This window comes from Charadrius vociferus, unplaced genomic scaffold (assembly GCF_000708025.1).
Source record: "Charadrius vociferus isolate BGI_N301 unplaced genomic scaffold, ASM70802v2 scaffold172, whole genome shotgun sequence".
Classification (NCBI taxonomy): domain Eukaryota; kingdom Metazoa; phylum Chordata; class Aves; order Charadriiformes; family Charadriidae; genus Charadrius; species Charadrius vociferus.
The window spans coordinates 60,621-86,386 of NW_009647217.1; the positions used below are offsets into that span (position 1 = coordinate 60,621).

The window sequence follows — 25,766 nt, forward strand, 5'->3', positions numbered from 1 at the left end:
GCTGCCTCCCGCCCAATTTAGGGCAAGCCAGCTGGCTTCTGGGAGGCTGCTTGGAGATCCCAGGCTCTCGGAGGCAGGGACAACCTTGTCTGTTTTCCTGCGGTGTTCAGCACAGTGGAGTCTAATGTGCAGTATTAGTTTTTTTAATGCTTTTCCTAATATGCGATTGGGTCAATAACCTGTCTTCTGTTTCCCCTTCTGCTAGGTTGCTATAAAGATCATTGATAAGACACAGCTGGACGAAGAGAATCTGAAGAAGATATTTCGAGAAGTTCAGATCATGAAGATGCTTTGCCACCCACATATCATCAGGTTATACCAGGTAGGAGCGCTCTGCAGTGGCTTTTCCATCCCTCTGCTTTACACTGTGTAGCAAGGCTTTCTCTAGGGTGATCCCTCCAGTCGTCCTAGGTGAAAAGCTGGGAAAGTCCTTTATGTTTTCAGTGTCTCAGAGTTACTTTGATTAGAGGGGCAGGAGCGGGGAAAGTGTGGCTAATCCTTCTCTTTTCTGGGAGATCACGCTTCCGCTGCGGGCTGGCCTCTTGCCATTTGTTTATGGCTATTGTGTGCTTTTCAGTTTCCCAGTCGAAACCGGATGCGGGCTCCCCTTCGCAATTTAAGGGAGAGACTAAGTCCCACCCGCGAGCAGGGCTGAAAGCATGTGGCTCCCCTGCTCTCCTCCGCCAGCCCAGCGGCCCCGAGGACTTGCTGATCTGCTCCGTGCTTTCCTGGAAGGTGATCGATAGCACCGGCAGACCTGCTTTTGAATATTGTTTGCAGACTTTTTCTCCAGCTTGTTTGGCATCTTTAGTCTGCAAACAAAACCACCAGAGACAGAATCCACGTGTGTTGCCTTTTACGCACGTATTTGGTGGTGCCCCTCCGACTGTACGGTGAAATAGAACAGCAAAGAAGTCGCAACAGGCTGGTGATGAGCGGAGCGATGGGAGCAGAGGGGTGAGGGAGGCCACCACCTCGGTGAAATGCTAAAGGCTGTTTTGAAAGCTGTTGGACGGATGAAGTGCTCCCTCCCTGGGCCTTCCTGGTACAAGGGCCCAAGCAGTGCTGAAAAGCTCTGTAGACGCTCCTCTGTTGCCTGAAGTCCCAGTTCTGGGCAGCTGTGGGACAGAGGTGCCTTCCCGGGGTCCTGGGAGCTGCCCACGGGCTGCCAGGTTCACGCAGAACTACCTGCCCCCTTGCTGTGGCGGGACGCTTGCCGGAGGCCTCACAGTCACAGGCTCTTTTGGGAAGGGAGGGGACTTCCATCCGAGCTGTGGGTGGAAAGTCAGCTCTTTTTTGGGCTGGCGCACAGAGCGGAGAAAGGGCTGCCCAGGGACCTTCCTCTCGGGGCAGTATCCAGGTGCAAGAGACTAATTAAGAGGGGTGATCCCGCTTGTGGCTGCCGGACTCGGATGGCAGGCATCGAATGTTAAAAAGTTGAAATCCTGGGGGAAATATGCTGGGGTTATTTCCTTTTGTAATGTAATGTTCGTGCGTGCGTTTTAAGGGAGAAGTTGTGGTAACCCTCAGTAGAAGTTGTCATTCCCTAGAACTGACTCTTGTCTGTTCAAGCCCAGTCTGCCTCTCATCTGTGCCTCGTAGATAGGAGTATTTATTTGGAGTCCAAAGAGTTAAAACTGAGTAGAAGCGACAGAGGTTAATGTTTAGCTATTCTGGCCAAAGCGCCAAGCGTGAGATGCTTACAGCAGACGCTGCAGAATTGTGGCATTTTTAAGGTACGTAGGGAACGCTGCTCTGCAGACTGACTCCTTAAAGCTTTAAAGCTTTTTGCTTTTTTTTTTTTTTTTTTTTTGAGTCAAACACCCATTATTCGACCTGGTTTATTCCATCTAAAGCTTTTGATATGACACTGAACAGGTGACACTTGTGGCTCGGCTCTGCTAAGGTGAGAAGAGTACCCACTGTGAAGTATGTTTCATCTGACTGTTTTTTTCTGGGTACTTTCAGTGGCATTTATTTTTAGATAAAAACTACTAAAATCTGGAGTTGGGAATTCAGAGCCTTTCACAGCTTTTCATCCGGAATCTGAGTTTAAAAATCATGTTTCCATGAGCTTATCAAACTTAAAAGGTATAAATGAAAAAGGAGAAAGTGTCTGTAATGATAGTAGTCAATAATATATGAGATTTTGTCTGGAAACAGAAATATGCTTAAAAATACCTACGTAAGTCAGGACTCTGAGGTCATTTTGGGGTGTTAAGTTTTGCTAAGGGCGATAGGGGCACGCTCAGAAATCAGTTGTGCGCTTCCGAGACACTGTCCATCGGCCCCTCGCTGCCTTTGTCTGCACAGTACACGGCTCTCTAAAGAAATCCCATGGAAGAAATCACTGGCCTTGGTGTGTTGAACCGCTATGGCCCCAAAATCCTAATAGTCTCTTAAAAATGTGTGTTAAAAACTGTTAAAAATGGAATGCTACCTGCCTGAAACGTGTGGACTCTCTAAAGCAAGGCCCGAGCTCTGGTTTATTTCTAATAGCTTTTGACTCACTTGGAAGTCCCTTATCGATTCAGCGAATATTCCTCCTTTGGCAAAATTGTGTCGGTATTTTAGTGCCTGCAACGGACTGAGTAATTAGAAATGGGAGCTAGTTTGGTTGTAGCAGCCCTGAGAAGTCACCCAGGCTGCTGGAACGAGGCAGGATGGGGAGCAAACGCCGAAGGGAGGGGAAATAAGAGGAGGAAGGTGCAGGTGAAGTGTTGTGTTTAGTTGTTTGATTCTTACTCTCCCCAGCACCTGTCCATCCCTTTGCATAGCTCGGTAAAGCCTGGGAAAGTAACGCTTCCGATTTGATGAAAGCAGTTACCCGTGTCATAGAAAGAGTAAATTTTTTTTTAGTTACGTTTCTTTTTGCGCACGGCGGTCTCCTTACCTGTCGCTTTTCTGTCCTTGTGTCCAGGTTATGGAGACGGAGAGGATGATTTATCTAGTGACAGAGTATGCTAGTGGAGGGGAAATATTTGGTAAGTACATTTATTGCATTCTTTAATCAGATAATGCACTCGGTCAACTACAGTAAACTGAAAAGAGCTGCCACACTCTTGTTTCAGTTGAGAGATGCCCTTCAGCCTGAAAACTTTCCGTTGACAAGAGGAGTAAAGAAATAAATGACAGCAACTTGATGGAAAAATGACTCCCATAACCTCTGTTTCTTCTTTAGGTTTCACTGACAGGTGGTGCTGCTCCTCTTTTATGCTGACTTTGGGATTAAAGACGTTGGAAATAGTCGTCCGGTTGGATTTTAAAGTGTTGCTGAATACTTTGCTTCCCAGCAAGTTACATGAAACCTGTTGCCCATAGCAGAAATGTTGGTGTTTGTCAGTAGCTTTCAAAGAAACGGGCAGTCCTGCCGTTCTGTAGTATTTTGTTGTCAAAACCATGTATTTTCTTATCTTTTTGATATCTGATGTTATCTTAGCATGCATTAGTTACATCCATTTTAAACTCCATTATGTGCTAACAATGTTTTGGCTGAGCCTTCTTGATCACAGAAGCTATTCTTTAAAGGAAGAAAGTATCTATGCAGTACAATTGCAAGAACTGTTGACTGATTTATTAGTTTGTTTGTTTTATTGCCATGACCAATTAGAAAACTTGTAGAAATAGAAATTTACCTACACTCTGGAACTTTGTGCCAGGTGACAGAGTCGGAATTTTGCAGCTTTGGTCCTTACCAGCTTAGCCAACGTGAGCCTCGGGAAAGGAGGAAAAGCCTTCGTGCGTGAAGTGAGCTGGCTTAAATCCGCTTCCAGGCAGCGGCCTTGTGACGACGGTCACATACGGCCCGTCAGCTCGGGGGAAATACTTGCCTTTTTGTCCTGTCAGTCATTGCAGAAGATCTGCTTTTGATGTCAGAGCCTCTCACTTTGCTGCAAGAGAGGCTGAGTTGAAGTAAAAGACCAAGCTCTTAGTGAAGCAAGAGAAGCCCCAAATTAAGGAAAATAAGACAACTTGAGCTGAAAAACGCTGGTTTCCAGTAACTATAATCTAATACCAGTTCCTCAGTACCTTTGTAGGTGGTTGTCATGCCACTGTCTCAACATTGCCCGTGTCCTTTGGATTTCTTCTCTGCGAAGGGGCAGATGAAGGAAGAAGCAAGCAGCAGCTGATGTTTGGAGGGTGCGGATCGCCTGGTGAAACACCTGACTTCCTCCAGCTGAGTCTTCCAGTTCTTTCCTCAAACGTGAATCACTGTGCTGGACGCTCGGCAGTTCCAAGGGCTTGTGAAGTGCATCTTACCTTGTGCAGCAAGCCGTAATTGCAGCAAAATCACTTGATTGTGCATTAGAGTTCGGCGGTGTGTGGATCACCACAAAAAAGTAGAAATCGCTTCTTCCTTTTTCTCCCTCTTCTGTTGAATTTGGCAGAGACGGGCTCATCTTTTTTCAAATCCTGAACTATGTGCAAGCTCATATACAAACTTGGAATGAATTCTCTTGGTTACAAAAATAGCCTTCTACATGAGTCGAAGTGAAAATATAATTACTTTCTGAAATATTTGATGCTGTTGTAAATCCAGCTCATTAGCATGGCTGATTGCCATTACGCTGCCCAGCATTTTATCCCCGATGGTAGCTGGGACCAGCCAGTTATGTCAGCCCTGACATCTTCCCAGACCGAAGCCGGGAGGTTGTGCCCCCGCCCGCTGGTTTTGAGCCTTTTCAGGCGCTGCACGAGGCTCTGCGTGCCCTCGCTGTCAGAGCAGAGGGGGAAACTAAAGTCTCAGCTTTTTGTAATCCGTTTCCTGAGGAGCCATTACGACTTTGTTCTAACAGCGGAAGCAATTTACGGGGAGGAAACAGCAACCCGTTTTGGGAAGGTTTCCTTGCAGGCATTAGCATCTCCAGTACTGAAGAATCTCACGTCCTCATGTTGGTGAGAGAAAGTCCATCGCAGCGCGGGCTGGCTTCGCACCCGCTCCGGCTCTTCCGTCGTCTCGTGCAGCAGGCGGAAGCTGGCGCTTACCTGTTGCTAAGGATAACATGTTGCCTGCACATTGCTTCAACTCAGTGCTGGTCCCCCTTCTGGCAGGCGCGTTAGGAGCCGGTGGAGGTGCAGGGCTAGCCACCAGAGGTGCATATGGACCGCGCCGTCTCTGTCACGCTGTCTGTTACTGGGCAGTCCTCTATTGAATGTGCCTGTGCTGAGTCTTTTATGTCTCTTCTTGTTTCCTCCTGACATCTGCATGGCCTAGGTTTTGCAGTGTCGGGCTGAGCTGCAGAAGGGGGGTTGTGCTGCCAGCCATGGTTTTCTGGATGCTAAACGCTCGGTGTAAGGCTGCGTGCCTCCTGTAATCTGAGTCACAGCATCGCGCTTTTGTCAACTACACGTTTTTGTTAGAAGCAAATCTAAGTTGTTTCTCTTGATGCTTTAAAAAGACTTTCGAAGGCTTAAACTGTACCATACAGCTGTCAATATTACATGGCAGTAACCCAGGTTGGACTTTTTCGCTGAAAGAACACTAGTTTCTCTAACTGCCCAGTTTAAGTCAGTCAGTGTTGGACGCTTGTCCGTCTCGTCCCCTGTTGGTCTGGGCTCAGCGGGCTTTCCTGGGTCAGCACCTAGCAGCTTTCCTACCTGCTTATCTGATTTCCAGTAAAAGGGCTGATCGCTCCTTCAGTGGCCAAGCTGTGCCGTAAGTGTCTTTGATTCATCTGTTACTGGAAATGTTTTGATAATTCACTTTGTTTGCGTAGCGGTGCACAGGGATCACAGAGAAGACTTGCTTTTGCTGTGGGCTCAGGCAGCAAAATGTAAACTGTTATTTTTGTCCCTATGCGTGTTTTGCATGTGGTTGGGTTGCTGGTTTGATGTTACGAACAAATGAATGTCTCCATTTAAACATAGGGTGCTCTTTGTTCCCGGTCCCTCGAGTGGCCTTTTTTTGAGGTCAAGCAGAACGTAGTCTAAAAGTCTGGTTTGATTTCAGCTGTTTACTGTGAATACTGTAAATAATCTGCATTCCTCATTGACAAGAATACAGGTACTCGGTTCGTTAACAAAAATTCTCAGCAAACTTGACAAAATTATTGTCTGGTTAATGTGGTTAGCACGTCTGCTGTCTCCGTCCTGTCTGCTCACCTCCTGCCAGCTTGTCCTGAGCTTTCTGAGCGTGAACTGGATGGGCGCGTTAGACAACACGGTACCGCTCTCTAGAAGGTCAGGCTGCTTCTGAGATCACAGGGTCACCAAATACGCTGGAAATGTGACTTAATCCACCACACGGAGGACATGGGAAGCTTAAGCAGCTGTTTGCTTTCCAGACAGAAAGCAACTTAAGAGTACGAGGAGTCTGTTAAGAGGCAAAAGGTGGAAACTTGTGTATCTGTCCTGTCTCGTAACCAGAAGATGCTTTTTCTTCAGTGTAGGATTTTACTGGCTCTTTTTAATAGAGAGCAGCATCAGATGCTTCTCATAAGTACAAAGAACAGCGACTGATATTTTTAAGGGCTGTGGAATGAAACCGTGCGTTCCTTCCTTTCTGGAAAACACTCAAAGGAGCAATGCCGTACGCCTCTTCAGCTCCCGAAGAGCGCGCTGACATGCGTACGACCCAGCGGCGAGTCTGCGCTTCTGGACTCGGTGCACTGGAGATCAGTGTGCTGGCTCCCAGCTGAACGTTCAGGTCATCTCGGTAACCTCCGTTGCAGGAGAGGTTTATGCAGACTAAGCTTGCAATGGTTAATTTTGGCATACAGTTGCCCTTGGTGGTATGTGGAGTATTCTGTAGCTTCATTGTTTCTGTCCTTCCTCTGGAGCTTGTGCAGAAATGTCAGCGGTCTCCAAGAGCTGTGCCTACGTGCAGAGCTCGGGCACCGGCCTCCACTTACATTTCCTCACGAAAAGTGAAATTTCACACCTAACCTACAAAGATTTTTTTGCAGCCTGAGCAGGACTGGCTAAGAAAAGGGGCAGCGGTTCTCTGCGTGAGCAGACGTCTGGCAGGGCAGCTGCTGAGAGCGAGAGTCTGAAGGGCGCAGCACCGAACGGCGTGTGTCGCTGCGCGGGGACGGGGAAACCTGCTTTGGGCAAAAATATACTTAAGAGAGCCTTGTAGAAAGATGGCTGCTGCAGCAGCTGGATTTGATTTCTTGCCTGCAGGAGAGTCTCTAAAACGTTGTCAAAAATATTGAGAGATCAGAGCCTTGCACTTTGTTTTAGGAGCGCTTGCTGTATCGGCAGGCTGCGCTCCCAAATTTGAGCAGATTAAAAGATGTGAGTGACCATGACTTGTTTTGGAGCTGAGCTACTATCTGTTGATCAGTGGTAATGCTTAAATTGGAGCAGGCCCTTGCTTAACTCTGCTTGTCAGTCTCCCAGCTCTTTAGAGTAATAAAGTTATGACTGTGTAAATGACTTCATGAAATACGGTGGGGCTATTGGAGAGAGTAAATTTTGCTTTTTCCTAGCAAGTGAATTGAGGGTCATGTTGGAATTGGTGATGGATTTCCTTCCTCAGCCCTGGTTCACGTTTGCTCATGGAGTAAGTTTATCTGATGAATAAAACTTAATTGACAAGTTCTTTGAAAAACAACTTCACTCTGTTGCACAACATGAGTAGTCAAACGTGGAGAGGAGGTTGCTGTGCAGTCAGAAGCCAGCAGAACTGCTTTGATGGATCTTGGTAATTAGTATTTACTGCAAGTCAATTATGTCGCAGGTATTTTAATTAATGGGTGACTGGGAAAAATACAACCACCTGATGAGAAACCTTCAGAAGTGATTTATTTTTATTATTTTCAAGCACAGATATCTCTATCGAGCTCTCCAGTTTAATGGCGTTTATGGAGTGAAATGAACCACTGCAGCCTATTTTTGGCCAGAAGTCTTTTGAGGCCGACTCGATGGCCCAGCTGAGAAGTAACAGCTTCATCAAGTGTGCAAGGAGACGATAAGCCCCTGGGGGCTGGCTTGCTAGTGCCTCTGCTGACCCGCTCGGTGGCCCGCGCTGGAGGGGAGAGGGCTTGTGCAAACCTCTCCGAAGCTCTTCTCACGAGCTGGGGAAACTCGGGAGCCCTCCTGGTCCTGCGTGTGGTTACTGGGGGCTCTCCAGGATGCTCCTCGAGTTTCTCCTGTACCTTTGTAGCGCTGTCCTCAACTCCATAGTCTCGCAAACGGCGTTTCCTGCCCTTACCTCTTACCATGCCACACCAGTTTTAGATAGATTTAGTTGACAGGGTAGAGAGGTATTAGGAAAGGGTAATAATTGCACTCATAATTCAACTGCCACTTGCTTTGGCTTTTACACTTTTCCTGGCAGAGTTTTGATGCCTGTTCTGCCGATGCTTCGGGAGAGGGGGGTGCTTTTTCTCCTCCTTTCGCTGCCATTTCTACTGCCTGTCTCCTCTCTGTCCGTCCCCGCTTGCGGGATAGTATGATGAGTGGCTTCTAGAAGTCCGGTGCTTTCGGGTTTGAAGTGGGTTGCTGTAAGTTGGGTTGCTGCAGTACGCCTGCCTTTGTGATCTCTTGGAGAGCCTTTTCCTTCCATGTGTGCAGTGGTGGCTTCCAAGGAAAGGCTAGCTGGCAACAAATACTGCCTTTGATGAGAGGATAGATTGTCAACAAAATATTTTAGAGTAGTCTGATTTCCGGGGTAGAGTCAAGCTCCGTTTTTATAATGGAATGTGTTGTTGAATATTGCAAGTATGTTTTTGCACTAACACGGTAGCAAACACCCAGAGACTGGTTCTGAGTGTCAGGAACCCCTGCACGTGTCTTGAAGTGCGTGTGATGACTGCCTTTTGTTGCGTTGCAGAAGTAAAGCTGTTCCTGAAGCTGTACTCTTGTACTGAGCTGCAGCATTCGTAAGGGGAGCCGGGGTGCCTGAGGAGCGTTTAGCCTGGCTCTGGGCCCAGGTGTACCTCGCGGTACCCTGCGTCCACCAGAAGCAGGAGAGTGTGGGTCAGGGGCAGATGGACAGGCTGCTGGAGCGGAGCTGGCGTAAACTGGGGAGCGTTAGTGGGGTTTCACTCCGATCTGGTGACGAGGGGCTTTCTCTCTGAAGAGGGATGGCGTTAAATAGCTTCTGCCGTCGGTAGGTTTTTAGCCAGCAAGCTGAGGCCAAGGAGCTGGCCCTCTCTGTAACTAGCCGGGACTTCACCGCTTTCAGCAAGAGCTTGGTGAGGCTCATTAGACCAAAGACAAATTTTCTGTGAAAACACAGAGGGAAGGAGGGATGGCGTGCGGCTGCAAGCCTGCACCTCTCACTGTCGAGGTAATACATGCAGCTTGGTATTTGACTGAAGGAAAAGGTTGAAAAAGTCTTATTTTTATTCCGATATAGAAAAATATTTTTAAAACCTTTACACTTTTCACAAAACAGTTCTGATTTTCCCGCCAGCCCTCTCAGCTGTCCTCTAGATAGAGGAAAGTTTATAATTTCAAAGCCTTTCACTCGGACACAGCCCAGGTGAGGGCTGGTGTGGCAGCGGCGTGCCAAAGTCCCTTCCCGTGTAGCTTCAGCGGTGACCCCGTCTGGTGGTGGAGCCTGGAGAACACGCTGGTGCCCGCGTCATTCCCCATCGCCATCCTCTGCATCGCTTGCCACAAGCGCGGGAGAAGCCCCTGTCTGCGTTGCGCTCCCTGTGTGAATAACCGCTTTGTCCTTCGCTTTGTCCCTTACAGATCACTTGGTGGCCCACGGACGTATGGCGGAGAAGGAAGCCCGGAGAAAGTTCAAGCAAATAGTGGCTGCTGTCAACTTTTGTCACTGCCGTAATATAGTCCACAGAGATCTGAAGGCAGAAAACCTACTTCTGGATGCTAACCTTAACATCAAAATAGCAGGTGAGCTAAGACAAGCAGTGTGGGAGGAAGGCAGCTGCTTGCAGGAGTTAATAAATGTAGGCATTGGCTGCTTCCAGGTATTCAGAAAGAAGGAAACGCAGTGCAGCTAAAGGAAGCTTTGGATTTCTGTGTGGCCTGCTGCCCAGAGCTGAAACTGCCAGGTTGTAGCCAGGAGATTTATATGTCCCTTCAAGTAGCGCAAAATCAGAGAACAAGAAAAAAAGCCCGGGTTTGGCTTCGTAGGCAGATACGCAGCTATAGATACTGCAGTGTTCCAATACACCGGATAATTAGCGAGACCAATGTTAAAAAAATGACCTTGTTTTAAGTCCTGCTGCCCGTGTAGGACTTCTTCGAAGCAGGTCAGACTAGGTGAGAGGGAGTGGAAAAGTAAGGCTGGCAAAGAGGGTGGTAGAGCAGTGAAAGGGAAATGGCACTCTTGGAGTCATTTCACGACGCTGTCCGACAGAGCCAGAGAACAGCCCCAGGGCTTTGGGTATTTTATTCATCATAGGGAGAAAAGCTGACGTTACTACATCAACAGGCCCTTACAGTGCGTTCCCAGTGTCCTACTGGGCAGTGGGGTTTTCTGCCACTAAGTGCCCTTCCGGAGAGCTCGCACCTTGGGCAGCTTGTAGCCTGCCCTGCCACAGGCCTGCGTGTCTGATCCTCTTGTACGTGACACTGAGCCTTGGCTCCTGAGCTCTGGGATGCACTCAGCAGACTTGACTTTATTTAGCTTTGTGGGATTATGTAGCAACCGATTGAAACAAGAGGATTTAATACCGCCCTGGCCATCTCATTTCATGCGCTTTTGCCTTGGAAGAGCTCATACTTACCATCTAATTCTACGAGAGCCTAACGCAGAGCTGAGTAGTTTTGGAAAGCACTTTGTTGCCCCCTCTAATAGGCTTCCTCGGAGAGCTTGTCAGCTTTTACAAGGATTTATAACTCGATTTTAAAAAAAAAAATTGTGCTTAGGGCTACAAAACTTCTGGGAGCAATTTTAATACTGCGAGTTGTGGATAGTCTTCTAGCTTGATAGCATCTTGGAGAGAGAAAACAGTCTTGTTTGTCGTGTTACTGTTCTCTTATGTACCATCCGTAGGTGTTAGATTAGAATTCAACATTTGATTTGTAGTCAAATGATCAGTAATTTCTTAGGTTTCTGTCATCCTCACTTTGTGAAGAGGGAATGGGGAAGGAATAAAAAGTGAAGGACTTCTGTGAAACTTCCTCTGGACACTTAGTAGTGTAAACCGTGTCTTGCTTCACTTTGGCGCAAGGACACTAACCTCTTCTGGGAGCAGAGGATGAGTAAGAGACACATTGCTGATGAAGGAAGAGTTGTCAGGGGGGTTTCCTATGTGCCAAGTGAATCTGTGCCACCTTGCGCTGTTCGGCATTTCGTGGCCCACGCTTCCCAGGACTGCGCCGTGTGCAGTCGCCGAGAGAAACATACGGGCAATGTGGGGAAAATGGCTGCGTTTTGCCAGTCAGGCTCCCTTCCTGCGGCGGGGTAAGAGCCTCCGTGCGGGAGGAGGGCAGCAGCAAGAGCATGCCGGTAAGCCCTGTGCCGGGCAGGGGAGGGAGCTGGTGGCAGGTAACGGGGCTGCTGCAAGAGAAGCTGTTCAGGAGATCTTTATAAGCAGCGCTTCCTGGTATCTGTCTCATGCAAACAGATGCACTAATGATTTGAGGCCATCTTGTGTTCATGGGGTAAAATCTAATCCGTGTGTAGCGGGAAACGGTGCCTAGCAAATAAAGAGAAAGAAAGAAAGAAACTTTCAAAACTAACCCAGGTAGAAACTGGAATATGGCTGGATGTCCTGCAGAAATACCCCCGTGAGCATGCTGACAAGCTCTGTGAATGTCTGAAAATTGTGGAAACTTTTTATCTGAGGGAGCTGGAAACTATTTTCCTTCCAGATCTCTGCTCCCAGAATGGACTCTCGAAGATAGTTCCCACCCTGGTGGTAGTAGTGTTTTACTTGGCAGGAAGACGTAGTAGTGGTTTGACAAGTAGCCTGGAAAAGCTGATTTATGGTATAGGATTTTCCAAGTATTAAGTTTTGTCCCTATAACTCATCAGTTACACTTGACACCAGTTCTTCCATTGTTTCAAGAGCAAGAAAAGAAGCGATAGCGACTGATGTCTTTCACACCAGCTCTCCCAGAATAAATAGTGCAGAAACACACAAAGCCCTGTTACGCAGGGTGGAGGGTCGGCAACGCCTTCACGGCTGAACCTGTGTCTAACTCGAACCTCTTTAACAACACATTTAATGTTCTGTAGCTTCCATCAGCTGAACGTGTAGCGTGTCATCCGAAGGCTCTGTCTGGTAGGTCTGGTCACGTTCTGTCTGCTGGGTAGCGCAACGCGGGTAGCCCGGAGATGCAGTCAGCCGGTGCCTCGTACCAAACAGAGCTGAGACTGGGACTACAGCTTTGGGTTCTTCTCACACCCATATGCGCAGCCTTTAGTAATGTGCATAAATCCATCAGCTTCTGGAGTTTTTCAGACCTTGTGGGTTCTCAGCAGTGGTGATTTCTAGCGCATTACTCCTGACCTCCATTTGCAGCTTTGCAGCCCTTGCTTGGCATTAGTTAAATAATTGACACTCAGCGAGGCAGCGTAGCGGTCTGGAAGTGGGTTAATGCTGCTGTTCGCACTCTGGGCTGAGTACAGGCGTGCTTCTTGGGGTTTTTTGATCGATCGCCACTGTACTGTTTTTCCATAAACAGTAAGATACAAACGCTGCTACCCTCGCTCTCGTTTCTCCCATGGATGCTTTTTCTCCAGCGTACCTTCTCAAAGCCCGAGTCGGTAGCTTCTGGCACTATGTTCACTTGTGCTCCCAGTCAGAGAGTTCAGCCAGGAGTTGAGATTATTGCTGAATACCCGCGCCTTCCTGGGGTATGGTTTCAGAGAGGAATCCCATCTGTGCATTGCTTTGCATTCGTTTGCGAGAGCCTGCTCGCTCCCTCACCTTCCGAGGATAAAAGTCCCGGCTGTGCAGATGCTGAAGCCAGCTCCCTGCAGCTCTGCTCTGAGGAGACGAGAGGGACCGGCCCCGCTTTTCTTGTACCACCGAGATGTTTCTGGTAGATGTTTTGCATATATCACATGATCGTAACTTACCGTGCTCCTTACGAATGCCCTTTTCCCTCTGTGTCTGTTTGTGGACCGAGACCTGCTTGCTCCCTGGGGATTTTCATTTGTATGTCTTTCCTTGGACTGGGGTGACTTGTCATAGTTGTTAAGAAAGTTTCTTTAAATCACTGCTTGGGTTTTTTGATTATTTTTAGACTTTGTCTTGTTGCTTGTTGCTTTGGGGTTTTCAAATCCTCTGCCGCAACTTTTTGGGGGGCCTTTTAAAAGCCCGCTGTTTTCCCCAGCCTTGACCTCGGCTCAGGCGGCACGGTGGGTTCGGGGAGCTGTTCACAGCCTTTGAGGAGCGCGTGGTGTAAGACGGAGCTGTCTGGCTCCAGCTCCCCACAGGGACCAGCAGCGCGTCTCACCCGGAGCGCGGGAAGTGCTGGCTAGAGCAGCAGCTCGCCACAGGGAGAGGGTTTTTTTCATGAAATCTGGGGCAGCCGTGGGATGACCGCAGGAGCTCCAGGACCTGCTGGTCGAACACCGGCGTGCTCGCGGCGTCTCTGCCCTCCTAGCCCGGCTCTCGAAGGAGAGGCTCGACAGGGTTGTTCTCTACCCACCTCCTCTCTGCCGTCAAAAAGAGCTGTCAGCTCCTGGGCTAATTTCAACCCCCTGTGAAAGAGGGGTAAAGTTTCAAAGGCAGCCAATCTGCAGCTCGGAGGAAGCAGAGAAGGTTGCAGGAGGCAGCTGTTGCATGTCTGTTGGGTGGCAGCGGCGGCCGCCAGCTGGCATGGCACAGCTTTGCCCTCGCCGCAGAACGCGCTGCCGCTCGCTTGCCGTGCTGCCGTCGAACGGGGCTCGTTGGCATCACCGGTTAGTGGCCCAGTGCAGCTGTGGGGGGAACAGAGCAGAGCCGGTGCCGGGCTGCACGGGGTGATATTCGCCGCTTTGAAAACATGTCTGGTTCCTAAAACGCTGCAAAGCCCACCTGAGTACACGCAAGGACAAAAACCAAGTCAGTAAACCAGAATAATTTGCTCAGAATATGTTAAGTACCAAAACTCCAGCGTGTTCTTGCACAGTCAGGAAGACTTTACATCTAAACTTGACTACAAATGCTTTGGTGTTAGGAGGTGGAAATACGTTTAGTGCTGTAGTTTTTTATTGCTTGCTCTGGTAGCCATAATTCAGGCACTTGTTACGCAGCGTACTTTAAACGTGAGACAGAACAGCTCAAAAGCTTGCAGAGGTGGAAAAGACAGTTGTGCAGCTGTGTACTGTTTCCCTGAAATAGTCCTCCAAAGGCTGACTGCTCTGCTGCTTTGGAAGTTTAGATGACTTCGTTTCCAACAGTAAAAACCCAAAGGATGTTTAACTGCCTTGGTTTGATGCCGTGGTGCTTTAAAGAACACTTTACCCCTCTGTGCTCTGTTTTGAGGTCGGGTTTGAGCAGCGTTGTCTGTACTGCAGGTGTTTCTGCGGGAACACGCCACGGTAGGTATTCTTCACAAACGTAAACCGTCTCCATGTTGGGAATTTTGGCCCTGCGGAGGGCTGGGAAGAAGGAGAGTTGGCTGTACGCTCCCGGAGTTGAGCTCGCAGGAGCTGTGCCGACTGCGCCTGCTGTGCCCAGTCGTGCGAGGTGCTCTGCTGAGTTTTGCAGAAGCTGTTTGAAGGAGGAGAGGAGAGTCCCCTGAAATCAGGTCATGGAAAATCCTGTGAGGAAAGCGGCGGTCGCCAGCGGGAGCACAGACTCAGCAGTTAGTGCATCGCCTGCGGAGCACCAGTGGGGTTTTCTCTGCCTCCTGCACAGAGGTGTTGGCCGTCGCTGGCCTCGCTGGCGGCTCGCTCTGGGTGCTGGTGTAGAGGGGCTTTCGTCTAAAAGACGACAACTGGTTCCCTTTCAGCAGGGTAATGCTGAATGCGTTAGGGCAAACCTGTAGCTTTATATGATTTAGGAAAACAAACCTTTCTTTGGCTAAAGAATGCATGCCAAGTCCTTATCTTTTAAAGCATGGGTAAGTGACTGTAAGGAAAAACAAGCAGATAAAAACAAAGATGAATTTTCAAGAGGAATGGGTTTTTATTTCAAGAAATGAAAAAAAAACATTTGTGCTTTTGGATCTCAAATACTGTTTTCCATTTGTATACGTGTATTAAAACGTGCATTTTCAGTCAAATTCTTCTTGCATGACATTGGGCTCTTGTGTTTCACTGGCAGGTAGGCAGCCAGCTATGCGCTATCCCAGATACACCACAGTTCTGAGCAGTGACGGAGTCGAAATTAGTCTTAAGCTCTTTATAAGAGGTTTTTACTTTCGGCAGCTGTACTGTATGTTTTCGCCACGATGCTTTTTGGTTTAATCAGAATTTGCAAACTGAGTGTTTGTGGCCCTCCTTGCTTTTTCCAGCGCTTCTCACACAAGCCTGCCGTGAGGAGGTGCAAATGCCATGAAAAATGTCCTTGTTGCTGTGGGTCCCTGTCCGAGTGCATTAGTGTCACTCACCCTCCTGCTGGCACACTTCTAGCGGAAGCACAGGCACAGCAGTTCGCAGATAACCTTTGTGGCACCGCTCCTTCTGGTAGAGCTGTTGCTACGGGCACCCCCTTCGTGGGCCGTGGAGACGCCTCTCTGTCACCGTGTATTTGCTTGTTCTCATTTAAGGCAAAAAAGAACGGGATGATTAGCGAGCGTTCCTTCTTTTTATAAGAAAAAGCTCTCTTCTCGTGAATCCGGACTTCGATTTCTTTTCTCTCTTCGCAGTACAGGTCCCAGCTATGCGCCAGGGGGTGGCAGGTTAATTAGCAGAGAATGCCATTTGGGCTCACGTAGGCTGATGCGTGACTGCCCATAAGGTTAAGACCTTTCTTTTAATTTCTCTTCCAGGATTTATTATGTGCTGTTGGTGAATGATTTGACTTGGTTTGTAGAGCTGCCCACCATAACCAAAGTTTCCAGCTTTATGTAGTACTTTCTGGAAAATCAGAATTTGCCGTTCTTTTTCCCTTTGTCTGTGTTCTGTCTTCGCTGGCGGCTGCCCTCGTCTTAATGAAGTTGTGAAACTTGACATCGGAGAAGCCTGAAGCTTGGAAATTAGCACAGAAGATTTCTGTGGGACTTCTTGAATATAAGGTGGAAGCCTCGTTCCAAACCATGCACCTGACTCGCAGCAGCCCTACTGGATCTGATTGCTGGTGCATTGACTCCAGCGTGGAAACCCAAGGGCTGAAAAGTGAAGAGTAAACTTTTGGAAAGATCTTTGTGTTCCGCAAAGCAAAAGCAGTATGGTTGTAGTACGTGAAGCAGGGCTGAGTTGCGGTATTTTGCAGCAGGTTGTTTAAAATGGGGTGTGTTTTATACTGTATGAAGTGGACGTGCCGCTGTTAATACTTGGTCGTCTTTTGTCGTGGGATAGAGAGGAGTTACACACTGTCCAGGTGGTTTCAGCGTTGCTCTTGCTCTTCTTGCCTCTTTTGCGCTCTCGTTTCTCTGCTGTCTGTGTATCAGCCGTTATGGGATTGTACGTGACTTCACTAGACTCAGCAAATTACTGAAGTACCATTTGTTTAGGACGTTTGGAGGGGATCGTATTCCTCTAATCGCTTCTTTGTTCTTTCAGATTTTGGCTTCAGTAACATCTTCACACCTGGTCAGCTGCTTAAAACCTGGTGTGGCAGTCCTCCCTATGCTGCTCCAGAGCTCTTTGAAGGAAAGGAATACGATGGGCCAAAGGTTGACATTTGGGTATGCGATGAATCTCTTTCTCTCTTACTTTGATCTCGGTTTTGCGCTGTTTGTTTGGCTTTGCTTCCTGAATACTTAGTATGTGTCTCGGAGAAAAGCACCTGATACAGCAAAAAATGTTTTATGAAGAAACACTTATAAAAGTTCTGGCTACTATGTTTTCTTTATTGGGAGGCATGGTGTCAAAAGTATTTGTTGCCCAGAGGTGTGTTTTAATTTAGTTTCCCCCAAAAACGGTTCACTTTATTGCTGTTGAATGGCAGAGTGCTTACTGCAGTAGGGCTCAATCTGGCAGAGCTGAAAAAGGAAACCTCAAGTTTGGCTCCGCGAGGGTTTGCGGGGAGCATGCTAGCACAGAGACTGGGGACATTCTCCTCCGTGGCACTACTTGCAAGGCAGAGCCTGCTTCGCCCTGCAGCCTGCCTTTCAGCGCTGGCTCGGTTGCCTGCCGTCCTGCCTCTTCTCCTCGCGGGGCTCCGGGGCTCTGCCAGCCACGCCGGAGGAGCGGGAGGGAAGGGTGGCAGAGCTGGGTTTGACGCAGCCGCGCCAGCGCAGCGGCTGGGTTTGGTTTGGACCTGCGGGCTGGCCAGAGCCTCCCGCCGCGGGGCTGCCTCGGGCAGGCTGGGGCTGTGGGCTTCCTTACCCGTTGGCCTCCGGGCTCGGGAGAGAGTCTAAATGAGGCTGGAAGCTTGAAGGAGGAATTGAGCTGGCCTGGGACTGAGATGTCAACAAGGTCCATTCTAATGGGATTTGCTTTTTCCTCTTTATTATCATTTTACTCTATTTAAACAACATTTACTTACAATTAACTGCAGTCTCCCGATCTCTCCCTCTGACATTGCTGATGTGACCTTTGTTTTGGATGCAGAGTCTCGGTGTGGTGCTGTACGTGCTGGTGTGCGGCGCTCTGCCCTTCGACGGGAGCACGCTGCAGAACCTGCGGGCGAGGGTGCTCAGTGGGAAATTTCGCATTCCATTTTTCATGTCCACAGGTAAGGTGGGCACGCACTGCGGTGCGCCTGCAGCGTTGAGCAGGCGCCGGTCCCGTCTCTGCTTACAGATTCTTTGGAGCACTTAAATTATAGTATACGAGTTGATTTATATGCCAGTGAAGTGGTATGCCGGGAAGCTTATCCGCTGGATGGTGGTTTGTAACATAAGCTAAAATGAGTTCTGCATCTAGAATTTAGAAACTGAAATACTCTCCCTTAAAATCTCAGCTTTCATGTATATAACTATGCAAACTATGGCAAAATGTTAGCAAAAATATATTCTTTCCGAATTTTGGGAAATGTGAATGCTAAAAATGGAGTAGTGATTTAGGAATGTAGAGTCTTTCACTATACCTGTTTTAGACAAGAAGCTTTTTACAGCATTACGGCACATGAATTTCCAGCAATAGCCCTATCAGAGATGAATGTCTACGTCCTGTTTCTGCAAAAATGCTTGAGTAATAAATCTTGTTTCTGAGAGGTGTGATTAATTCTCAGATAAAACCAGCTTCACTTGAGAGAGAGTCACGTGTAGGTTCTCGGTAGCCTCCTCTCAGATGAAGAAATATGGCATGGGCTGCGTGGAGTTTCCCAGCTGAAAGCTTCCTTGCCTGCTGCCTTACTCGGGGCAGGGGTTCTCTTCGTACAGAAAATGCTTGCTAAAACATGCGCTGCTTTTAAAGCAAGCTTAGATCCCACCCCCAGTGGGGGAGAGCCTCAGCAGTCCCCCATGTTGGCAGCACACACGCCATACGATGGAGAAACCATTCGCAGTGAGCTGTTGCCGAGGGGGGAATGTTCAGAGGATACTTTGCCCTTCAACCCCCAAAAGCCAGTCGCGTCTCCCAGCCGTTGCCAGCAGGGCGGGGAGGGACGGGGTGACAGCGTGCCACCTAGGGGCTCCGGCAAACAGCACAGGAGCCCGGTGGCCTGGGTGGCTTCCTTCCTTCCTTGCTGGGGAAATCCAATGTCTGCAGCAAAGTGGCACATCGGGGACTGAATGGGTGCAAAGGGCAGGAGGAGAAGCAATGCTTTCGCTACGTATGACTTCCTACGGAGAAGCGCGTTGCTTTGGAAGAAAAAAGTGCTTTTGCCTTTCTGCCGCCTCCCGCAGAAGCCGTGTCCCCCCTGCGGGTTACTCGGTCTCTCTCTTCCCTGGCAGAATGTGAACACCTGATCCGCCACATGCTGGTCCTGGACCCCAGCAAGCGGCTCTCCATGGAGCAGATCTGCAAACACAAGTGGATGAAGCTTGGGGAGGCCGACGCGGAGTTTGACAGGGTGAGAAGCAGAAGCGAGCTGATGTCCATGTCGGGTCTGCTCGGTGCCTGCCGGGCTGCAAAGAGGCTCTGGGCACGTAGCGCTGCGACGTTCGCTTCAGCTGTTTGAGAACTCTCATTCCGAGCGCTGGTGTGCTGCCTTTCCGCTTTCTGTGTCTCCGCGTCTTGCTTTCCGCGTCGCTCCTCATCTGCACATGTTTTTGTAGCTTTCCCCTTGGTGTCGAGAGCCTAAGGCACTAGATTTCGGCTTGCTGTGCCATCAGCCTTCAAAGCTCATGCCAGCTTGCAGCCGGAGCTTGCTGCATTGGTTCTTCAGAGCGCTATGACTCATCGGTGTGCCTTTGGGAATGTCAGCACTGAAGTCTGTGTCTGTGCTCTTGCAGCTGATAGCAGAGTGTCAGCACCTGAAGACTGAGAGGCAGATGGAGCCGCTGAACGAGGACGTGTTGCTGGCAATGGCGGACATGGGGCTGGACAAGGAGCGCACAATTCAGGTGAGACGCCGCAGCCGACAGTCGTGTCCTGCCTGTTCCCACTGGAGATCTAATGGCCGTGTTTGTTGCTTATCACCTCTGCTAACCGAGCAGCCTCAGCACGGTGCGGAGCGTATTTTGTTGCTCGATAAAAAGAACTGACCGCTCTTTCCTTTTTCTCCTTTAGTCATTAAGAGCCGATGCTTATGATCACTACAGTGCAATCTACAGCCTGCTCTGCGACCGTCTGAAGAGACACAAGAATCTGCGTATTGCAGCATCTCCGAGTATACCACGGACCATGACCTTCCCCACCTCTGCTAACATCCAGGTAGATCCCGCTTGCACAGTGTTCTTCCAGCCCTGCGAGGCCAGCCAGTGCCTTACCTGCTAAACTCCCGCTTGCACGTGTCCTCCTCCTGGCAGGAGTGTCAAAACGTTCCTCGTCTGAGAACTTGGTGTATATTTAGGGTGCCGTAATCCTGAGATTAGGAACAGTTTGTTCATTGGCTGTGGGTTTAGCGAATACCCTTCAGACAGAGTCTTGTGGTAGCTTAGTGACGGAGGAGAAGGCAACGTGAGGGTTACCGGTTGGGAGCTAGAGTTTACAGGGCAGGACTGCCGTGCGATGATGCTTCCTCAATTCGTGCTGCTGTCCAAGAAAGGAATATTTGCTTTAAGAGAGGCCAGGGCAGAAGGGGTGCTGACCCTGCCTGAGCAGAAGGGAGGAGAGGGAGGAGGGGAAATGAGGCAACCCCTTGAGAATTAAGAATAAACAGATCTTCGCTGCCTCCAGGGTAACCTCCCTGTTCCCAAGTGCTTAATCTGTGTGCTGGTGTTAACCTGCTGGTGGTTGTAGAGGGGTTGTGAGAGGTGCCAGCTTCCTGTCTTCTGATTCGGATGCCTATGCTCAGCAGACAGAACAGACGGGCAATACCATGAGCATCAATGTGCCGCAAGTCCAGCTTATCAACCCTGAAAACCAAATTGTGGAGGTGAGGTACACCCTTTGCCCCCTGCGAGTTCTTTTCCCGGGCTCACGTTGAAGCCTTTTGCTTGACCCTCACATTGTATTTCAACATCTCCACTGTTTTCCTGCCCAGACTGACGGAACAATGAACTTGGACAGTGATGAAGGTGAAGAGCCGTCACCTGAAGCTCTGGTCCGTTACCTCTCAATGAGAAGGCACACAGTTGGAGTAGCTGACCCACGGTTAGTATTGGGCGCTAACTCCCTGGTGGAGGCTTAAGGGAACCTGGAGAGGTACTCCTAGCACGTGACTTCGGTGCTTCTGAGATGTCGCAGGTTTATTCGTGTGCAACGGTGGCAGACGAGAGGCTAACGCCTTAGGGGGACTTCTGGGCTCTGTGATTATGAGAGTCGATTCCTTTTGGACTGGCAATGGTCTCCAGTTTCTGGGCTGGCAGATACGCTTCACAGCGTGCCCCTCGGTCTCTGCTTCACTCCAGCCAGACCAGATGGTGAGGAGTCCGTGTATCTGTGTCAGCTGGTATCAAACCGTTGGTTTCCTGCTCCTGCTTGTGGGTGGCTTGGAGTTACTGCTGCAGACTTTGCTAGACGGAGAAAGAAATTCAAGGTGTCTCTTTAGCAAAAGTGTTCTTTTAAACATCCTAGTCCCTTTGCACAACTTGGTTAATATTTCAGATGAGGATGAGCTGCTTTCCTCCTCTTCTTCCCGATTAGCTCTGTGGAAGCTATAGTGGTGTTTGCTGGTGTGCGAGCCAGGTTCTCACCGAAGCTTCCCTGCTGTCATGTCCTAGGGGAAGTTTTCGCGATAAATGTGGTCGAGGTTAATGCAGAGAGCTCGTTCTGAGAAATCTCAACTTGGAGGGGACAAAGGGACAAATAAAACCCAAAGAGTGGCTTGGCTACTCTCTGTGACCGTTCTCCAGAGCAATAAGAAGCCTTTTTGTGAAGGGAAGCTGAGCGCACCGGGCCTGTGGGTGGTTCTCTTCACATCACTGCTAATTCACCTGTCTATGAATGTGATTGTGCAGGACGGAAGTCATGGAAGATCTGCAGAAGCTCCTGCCTGGCTTCCCCCGTGTCACTCCTCAGGCTCCGTTCCTGCAGGTGACCCCGAATGTGAACTTCATGCACAATGTGCTGCCTAGGCAGAACCTGCAGCCCACGGGTCAGCTGGAGTACAAGGTACTGACCGACGCACGTGCTCCCTGCTGCGCTCTGTGCCCCACCGGCCTGCGGGGGGGTGTTTGTGCTCGCGCTCGCTTGCTCTCTCTATTTGCCAGTTCCTCGGACTCCATAAGCTTCAAGATTTTCCCTCTTGCTATCTCTTTAGGTATGATTCTAGTTGGTTACTTAGGAAGCTGAGAATGAAAGAACATTGCAATATGCAATTAATTACTGGGCCGGGGGGAAGTAGGACTCTTCTGCCTGGCTTTGCAGCTGCAGCCTGCTCGGCAACTGAAGCGGAGTGCAGGGAAACGGAGAGTGAAATACTCATTTTCCGCTGACACTGCCTCTCTCTGGCCCGCGTTAGCTCTGAGGTGTCGGTAATATTCCTTCACGTCTCCTGAAGCCCAGAAGGCTTGTCGTCTTTCGTGCCAGGCTCTGGGTCGGTGGCCTTGGGGCTCAGGTACAGGAAGGGCCCGGTAGGGGGTTGATGACTGCGCTGTCTGTGCTTCCCAGGAGCAGTCCCTGCTGCAGCCCCCCACCCTGCAGCTGCTGAATGGCATGGGCCCTCTGGGGCGGAGGGCGTCAGATGGCGGAGCTAACATCCAGCTACACGCACAGCAACTGCTGAAACGTCCTCGGGGTCCATCGCCGCTCGTCACTATGACGCCAGTAAGTAGCAAAAGGAAAGAAGAGAATTGCTGGCGTGCTTATAAATATCTTCTCCCGCAGGCAGAGGTGACTGCCTCCAGGTCCTAGCAGACAGTAGTAGGCGCAGTCCGTAGCACTCTGGAAGCACGGCAGGGAGTGCGCCCGCTTGCTTCCGAAGGTTGCCCCGCTCTGGAGCGGTGGGGTGCTCTGTCTCCCTGTGGGAGAGCTGCTGTGCTCTGCTCCAGCTAGCAGCTGAGAGAGTATTCCCCTCTGGACTTGACAAAGAGTTTGTCAGCTTTGTTTAACGGTCGCTTTTCTTCTCCTTTGCTCCTCTAATGGAGAAAACTAAAATCCCCATCTTGGGCATTCATGCACGTTCGTTCTTCCTTGATGCGTCTGCATCAATGAATTTTCCTGGTAGCGCCAAAAGAAGCAGCATCCTTGTACAGGCAGTTTTGACTGGGGAAGGAACGTTGGGAGGAATTCTCAGCCTCGTGTCTTTGGTGCTGCGGAGGAGCCGACGTATATCCCTGTGAAAGCTTGTTCGGGAGTGTCAGGTGTCCGCTGTGTGGATGGGACCGCACCGGCCGCTTTCTGGAACCCATGGCTTCTCTTCTCTCTGCAGGCTGTCCCAGCTGTCACCCCTGTGGACGAGGAGAGCTCCGACGGGGAGCCAGATCAGGAGGCTGTGCAGAGGTAACTCCCAGTCTGTTAACATTTGCCCTCATTAGCTCCACGAGGCTCACCCTGTGGTGTTCCACAGCTGAACTAAAACACGAGCAACCTCATCACGGGCAACAATGTTGATCGCAGCAAAGGCTCAACATTTCTCTTGTCCTTGTGGGGGTTGGTTACCTTGATCAGTTACTCCTCTGACAGTACTAGGTGCGTACAAAGCTGGATTCCCCCCGAGATGGTTAGCTACTTCAGCAGTAGGTTCTTCCAGAAACTCTGAAACTGCTAAATTCCTTTGCTTGGTGTGCACCAGCATGCAATCCACACTAACCTGCAAAATGAGTGCTACCTGATTCACCCCTCCCTGCTGAGTGACGGAGGTAGGAAGAACTTGTCTGCGGCCTTGGGTGTCAATGCAGCTTTTGTATCAAGACGTGCAGTAAACATCCAACTCTGATGCCTTAAACGAAGTGAGCTTGGTGGAAATATGGGTACCTCTAGCTTCTGTTTTAGCAGTAGGCCTTAAAGTAGTCTGCTCCAATAAGGAAAGGATTATTAGTTATCAGGCTGGAAACTTCTGTCCTCTTTGTCTGCTCCAAACACATACTAGCCAGCGGGTAGAGTACGCTCTTACTTTCTCCGTCCATGAAAACACTAACCGTGTCCTTGCTAACACTTTCTTAGTAGCTTTTGCGCAGTTTCTTCTCTGCTAACCAGCTGGCGCACTACCTGTGGTGGGTGTCGTTACGGAGTGCTCCTACTTGTCACCTCAAACTTGAGAAGTTTTCTGGATTTCCCCCCCAGTTTGTACAGGCCACCACCTCGAGTAAGGTAGCGTTTCCTCAGGGGTTGCGCTCGGGAGAAGGATTCAAACCGGGAGTTGGCTGCAGGCAGAGAAACACCGGGGTGGGTGGAGGTCGTTCTCCAGAGCCTTCGCCAGCAGTTCTGCTTTCAGCGCTCCAGAGCGAAGGGGGGATTGGAACGGTGGGTGTGTGCAGTGACAGATTGCGCAGAGTGTGCGCTGAGACGCCTTTTGCCTACCTGAGCTTAGGAGAAAGCCGGAGCTGGTACACACGAAAGCACTCGCTTCCAGCCCTACCTTAGAGTTGACACTGAGCACGTCTTGTGTTCTCTGCGGAGCCTTATACTCCAGTTCTTCAGCACCCTCGTCTCTGTGTTCACTCTCACAGTATTTTCCAGCTCCATGAGCTGCTGTTTGTCCACCGAGCCACGACAGTGGGAAGGTACCTGCTCGTGACCTGCCCCAGCTGCCAGGCAGCACAATGAAAGAAAGGAGGCTGAGTCGTAGGACTGAGCAGATGAAGAGCGCCTCCAGGCGCTGTGGGCCTCCTGCAGCTCCTGGCACGCTGCTGTGCCCTAACTGCGCCCTGTCCTCCCTAGCAGGGCTCGGGAACACAGACTCCATACGCAGCTGTGCTGCCTAGGTAGCTACTAAAAGGTGTAATTTAGGGCCCACAATCTCTACTGACAGCACTTCAGATGGTAGACAGGCTTTCTGACGGTGACAATCAGATAAATCTGCTTCTTGGCAAGGGGTTGCCTGGGCCTCTTACCTGGGCAGATTTTCTCTCCTATTCCGAGACCTAAGGTTTCAGTTGAGTCTTTAAGTTAAAGCATTAGCTCAGCAGGAAACGTTTTCAACCCCCGTGCAGTATTTTGTAGGTTGCAAGCCACTGAAACGTTCAGATCCCACTGAAAGGCAAGTCTCCTCGGACCGGGCCCCCGGGTCATCTTGCTGCTCTTGACAGTGCTGCTCCTAGTCCTTTCATACCACACGTTCTTCCACCAGATGGCCCAGGAAAAGCTCCGTCCAGGTTGTGTGTTAACTTGCTCTCCACCCCCTTATGTTGCAACACGTCAGTAGTCATCAGAGGAGAAGGGCAAATAGCATTAACATCAGGGACAGATGCAAATATTTAGCTTTTCAGAACACTGCTCCGAACACTCTGTATGCAGTCACCAGCGAGCAGTTTTTGCCCTTCTTAATCTGACCTTGAAAACAGAGCATAGTCTTTTCTCTGCTCCAGGGAACAGTCACATCTCCTTTGAGCTTTGGGAAACTTTCTTCCACCCGAAACGCTGTTATAGCTCATGATTGGATTGTTCCCTGGAGGTCTGAAATAAAATGATCTTAGCAAACCACAACTGTAAAGCTCTTAGTGAAACTTTCCCCGTCTGCATCAAATGATTCTTAAACAGCTAATGGCACAGACTTTGGCAAGTTACCACAGCGCTAAGCACTCTTCATTCTGTTAACTTGCTGTCTTCTGCTTAAGTGGCTTCAGTAGCTAGCAAAGAGAGGCTGGGTTTGGAGAGGGCGACGACTTGCTTGCTTGCTGCTGCTCTCTGCTTCACCAGTGGAAGTTGCGGCAGCCTTAGCCGGGGAAAAGCGTGAAGGTGAGAATTCCCTGTTAGCATCCCCGGTGTCACTGGCCAAGTGCTCTTTGTCACAGTTACTACAGCTGCCTCGCTGCTCCTGGTTCACAAGAGTAGAAATAGTTGAGTTCACAAGCGGGCATTCATCCCACCTGGCCTTGAGTGGGTAAAGCGCTAGCCCCCGCGCTCGTCACGAGCCAGGGCATGCTGGGTAGGCGCTTCCTCCCGTATCTCTTCTGGCCCCGTGTCCCCAGCTGCTCGGAGCATCTGCAGCCAGGAACTGGCAGTTCAGGGCAGCAGCTGTCAGAGCTGGGTGGCTCTGACACACGCTTGCCAAGGCGGAGGCTCCTAGTTTTGCCCGGCGCACTCCCCCGGTCTTCAGAGGGTTTGCCAAAGAACGGCAGTCTCTTAGTTCCACGCAGAGAGTGCTTTAGTTTACGCTGCTGCGCCCAGGCTCCGGTGCAAGAGGCGAGCCCAGCCGGAGCTGGTGGCT

At 49.9% G+C, this 25,766-nt stretch overlaps 1 protein-coding gene across 1 annotated transcript in view; it reads left to right on the plus strand.

The window, feature by feature from the left end:
• The first annotated feature begins 211 nt into the window (after positions 1-211).
• The window catches only part of SIK3 (SIK family kinase 3), a 40,078-nt gene continuing 14,523 nt past the window's right edge, over positions 212-25,766 (plus strand). The window contains exons 1-13 of the mRNA XM_009895920.1: positions 212-322; positions 2,921-2,984; positions 9,646-9,807; positions 16,526-16,650; positions 17,519-17,642; positions 18,805-18,923; positions 19,306-19,416; positions 19,583-19,726; positions 20,313-20,390; positions 20,499-20,608; positions 21,415-21,568; positions 22,067-22,222; positions 22,827-22,897. Of these exons, the coding sequence (XP_009894222.1) occupies positions 281-322; positions 2,921-2,984; positions 9,646-9,807; positions 16,526-16,650; positions 17,519-17,642; positions 18,805-18,923; positions 19,306-19,416; positions 19,583-19,726; positions 20,313-20,390; positions 20,499-20,608; positions 21,415-21,568; positions 22,067-22,222; positions 22,827-22,897 (1,460 nt within the window). The 5' untranslated portion in view covers positions 212-280. The remainder of the gene's footprint in view (positions 323-2,920; positions 2,985-9,645; positions 9,808-16,525; positions 16,651-17,518; positions 17,643-18,804; positions 18,924-19,305; positions 19,417-19,582; positions 19,727-20,312; positions 20,391-20,498; positions 20,609-21,414; positions 21,569-22,066; positions 22,223-22,826; positions 22,898-25,766) is intronic.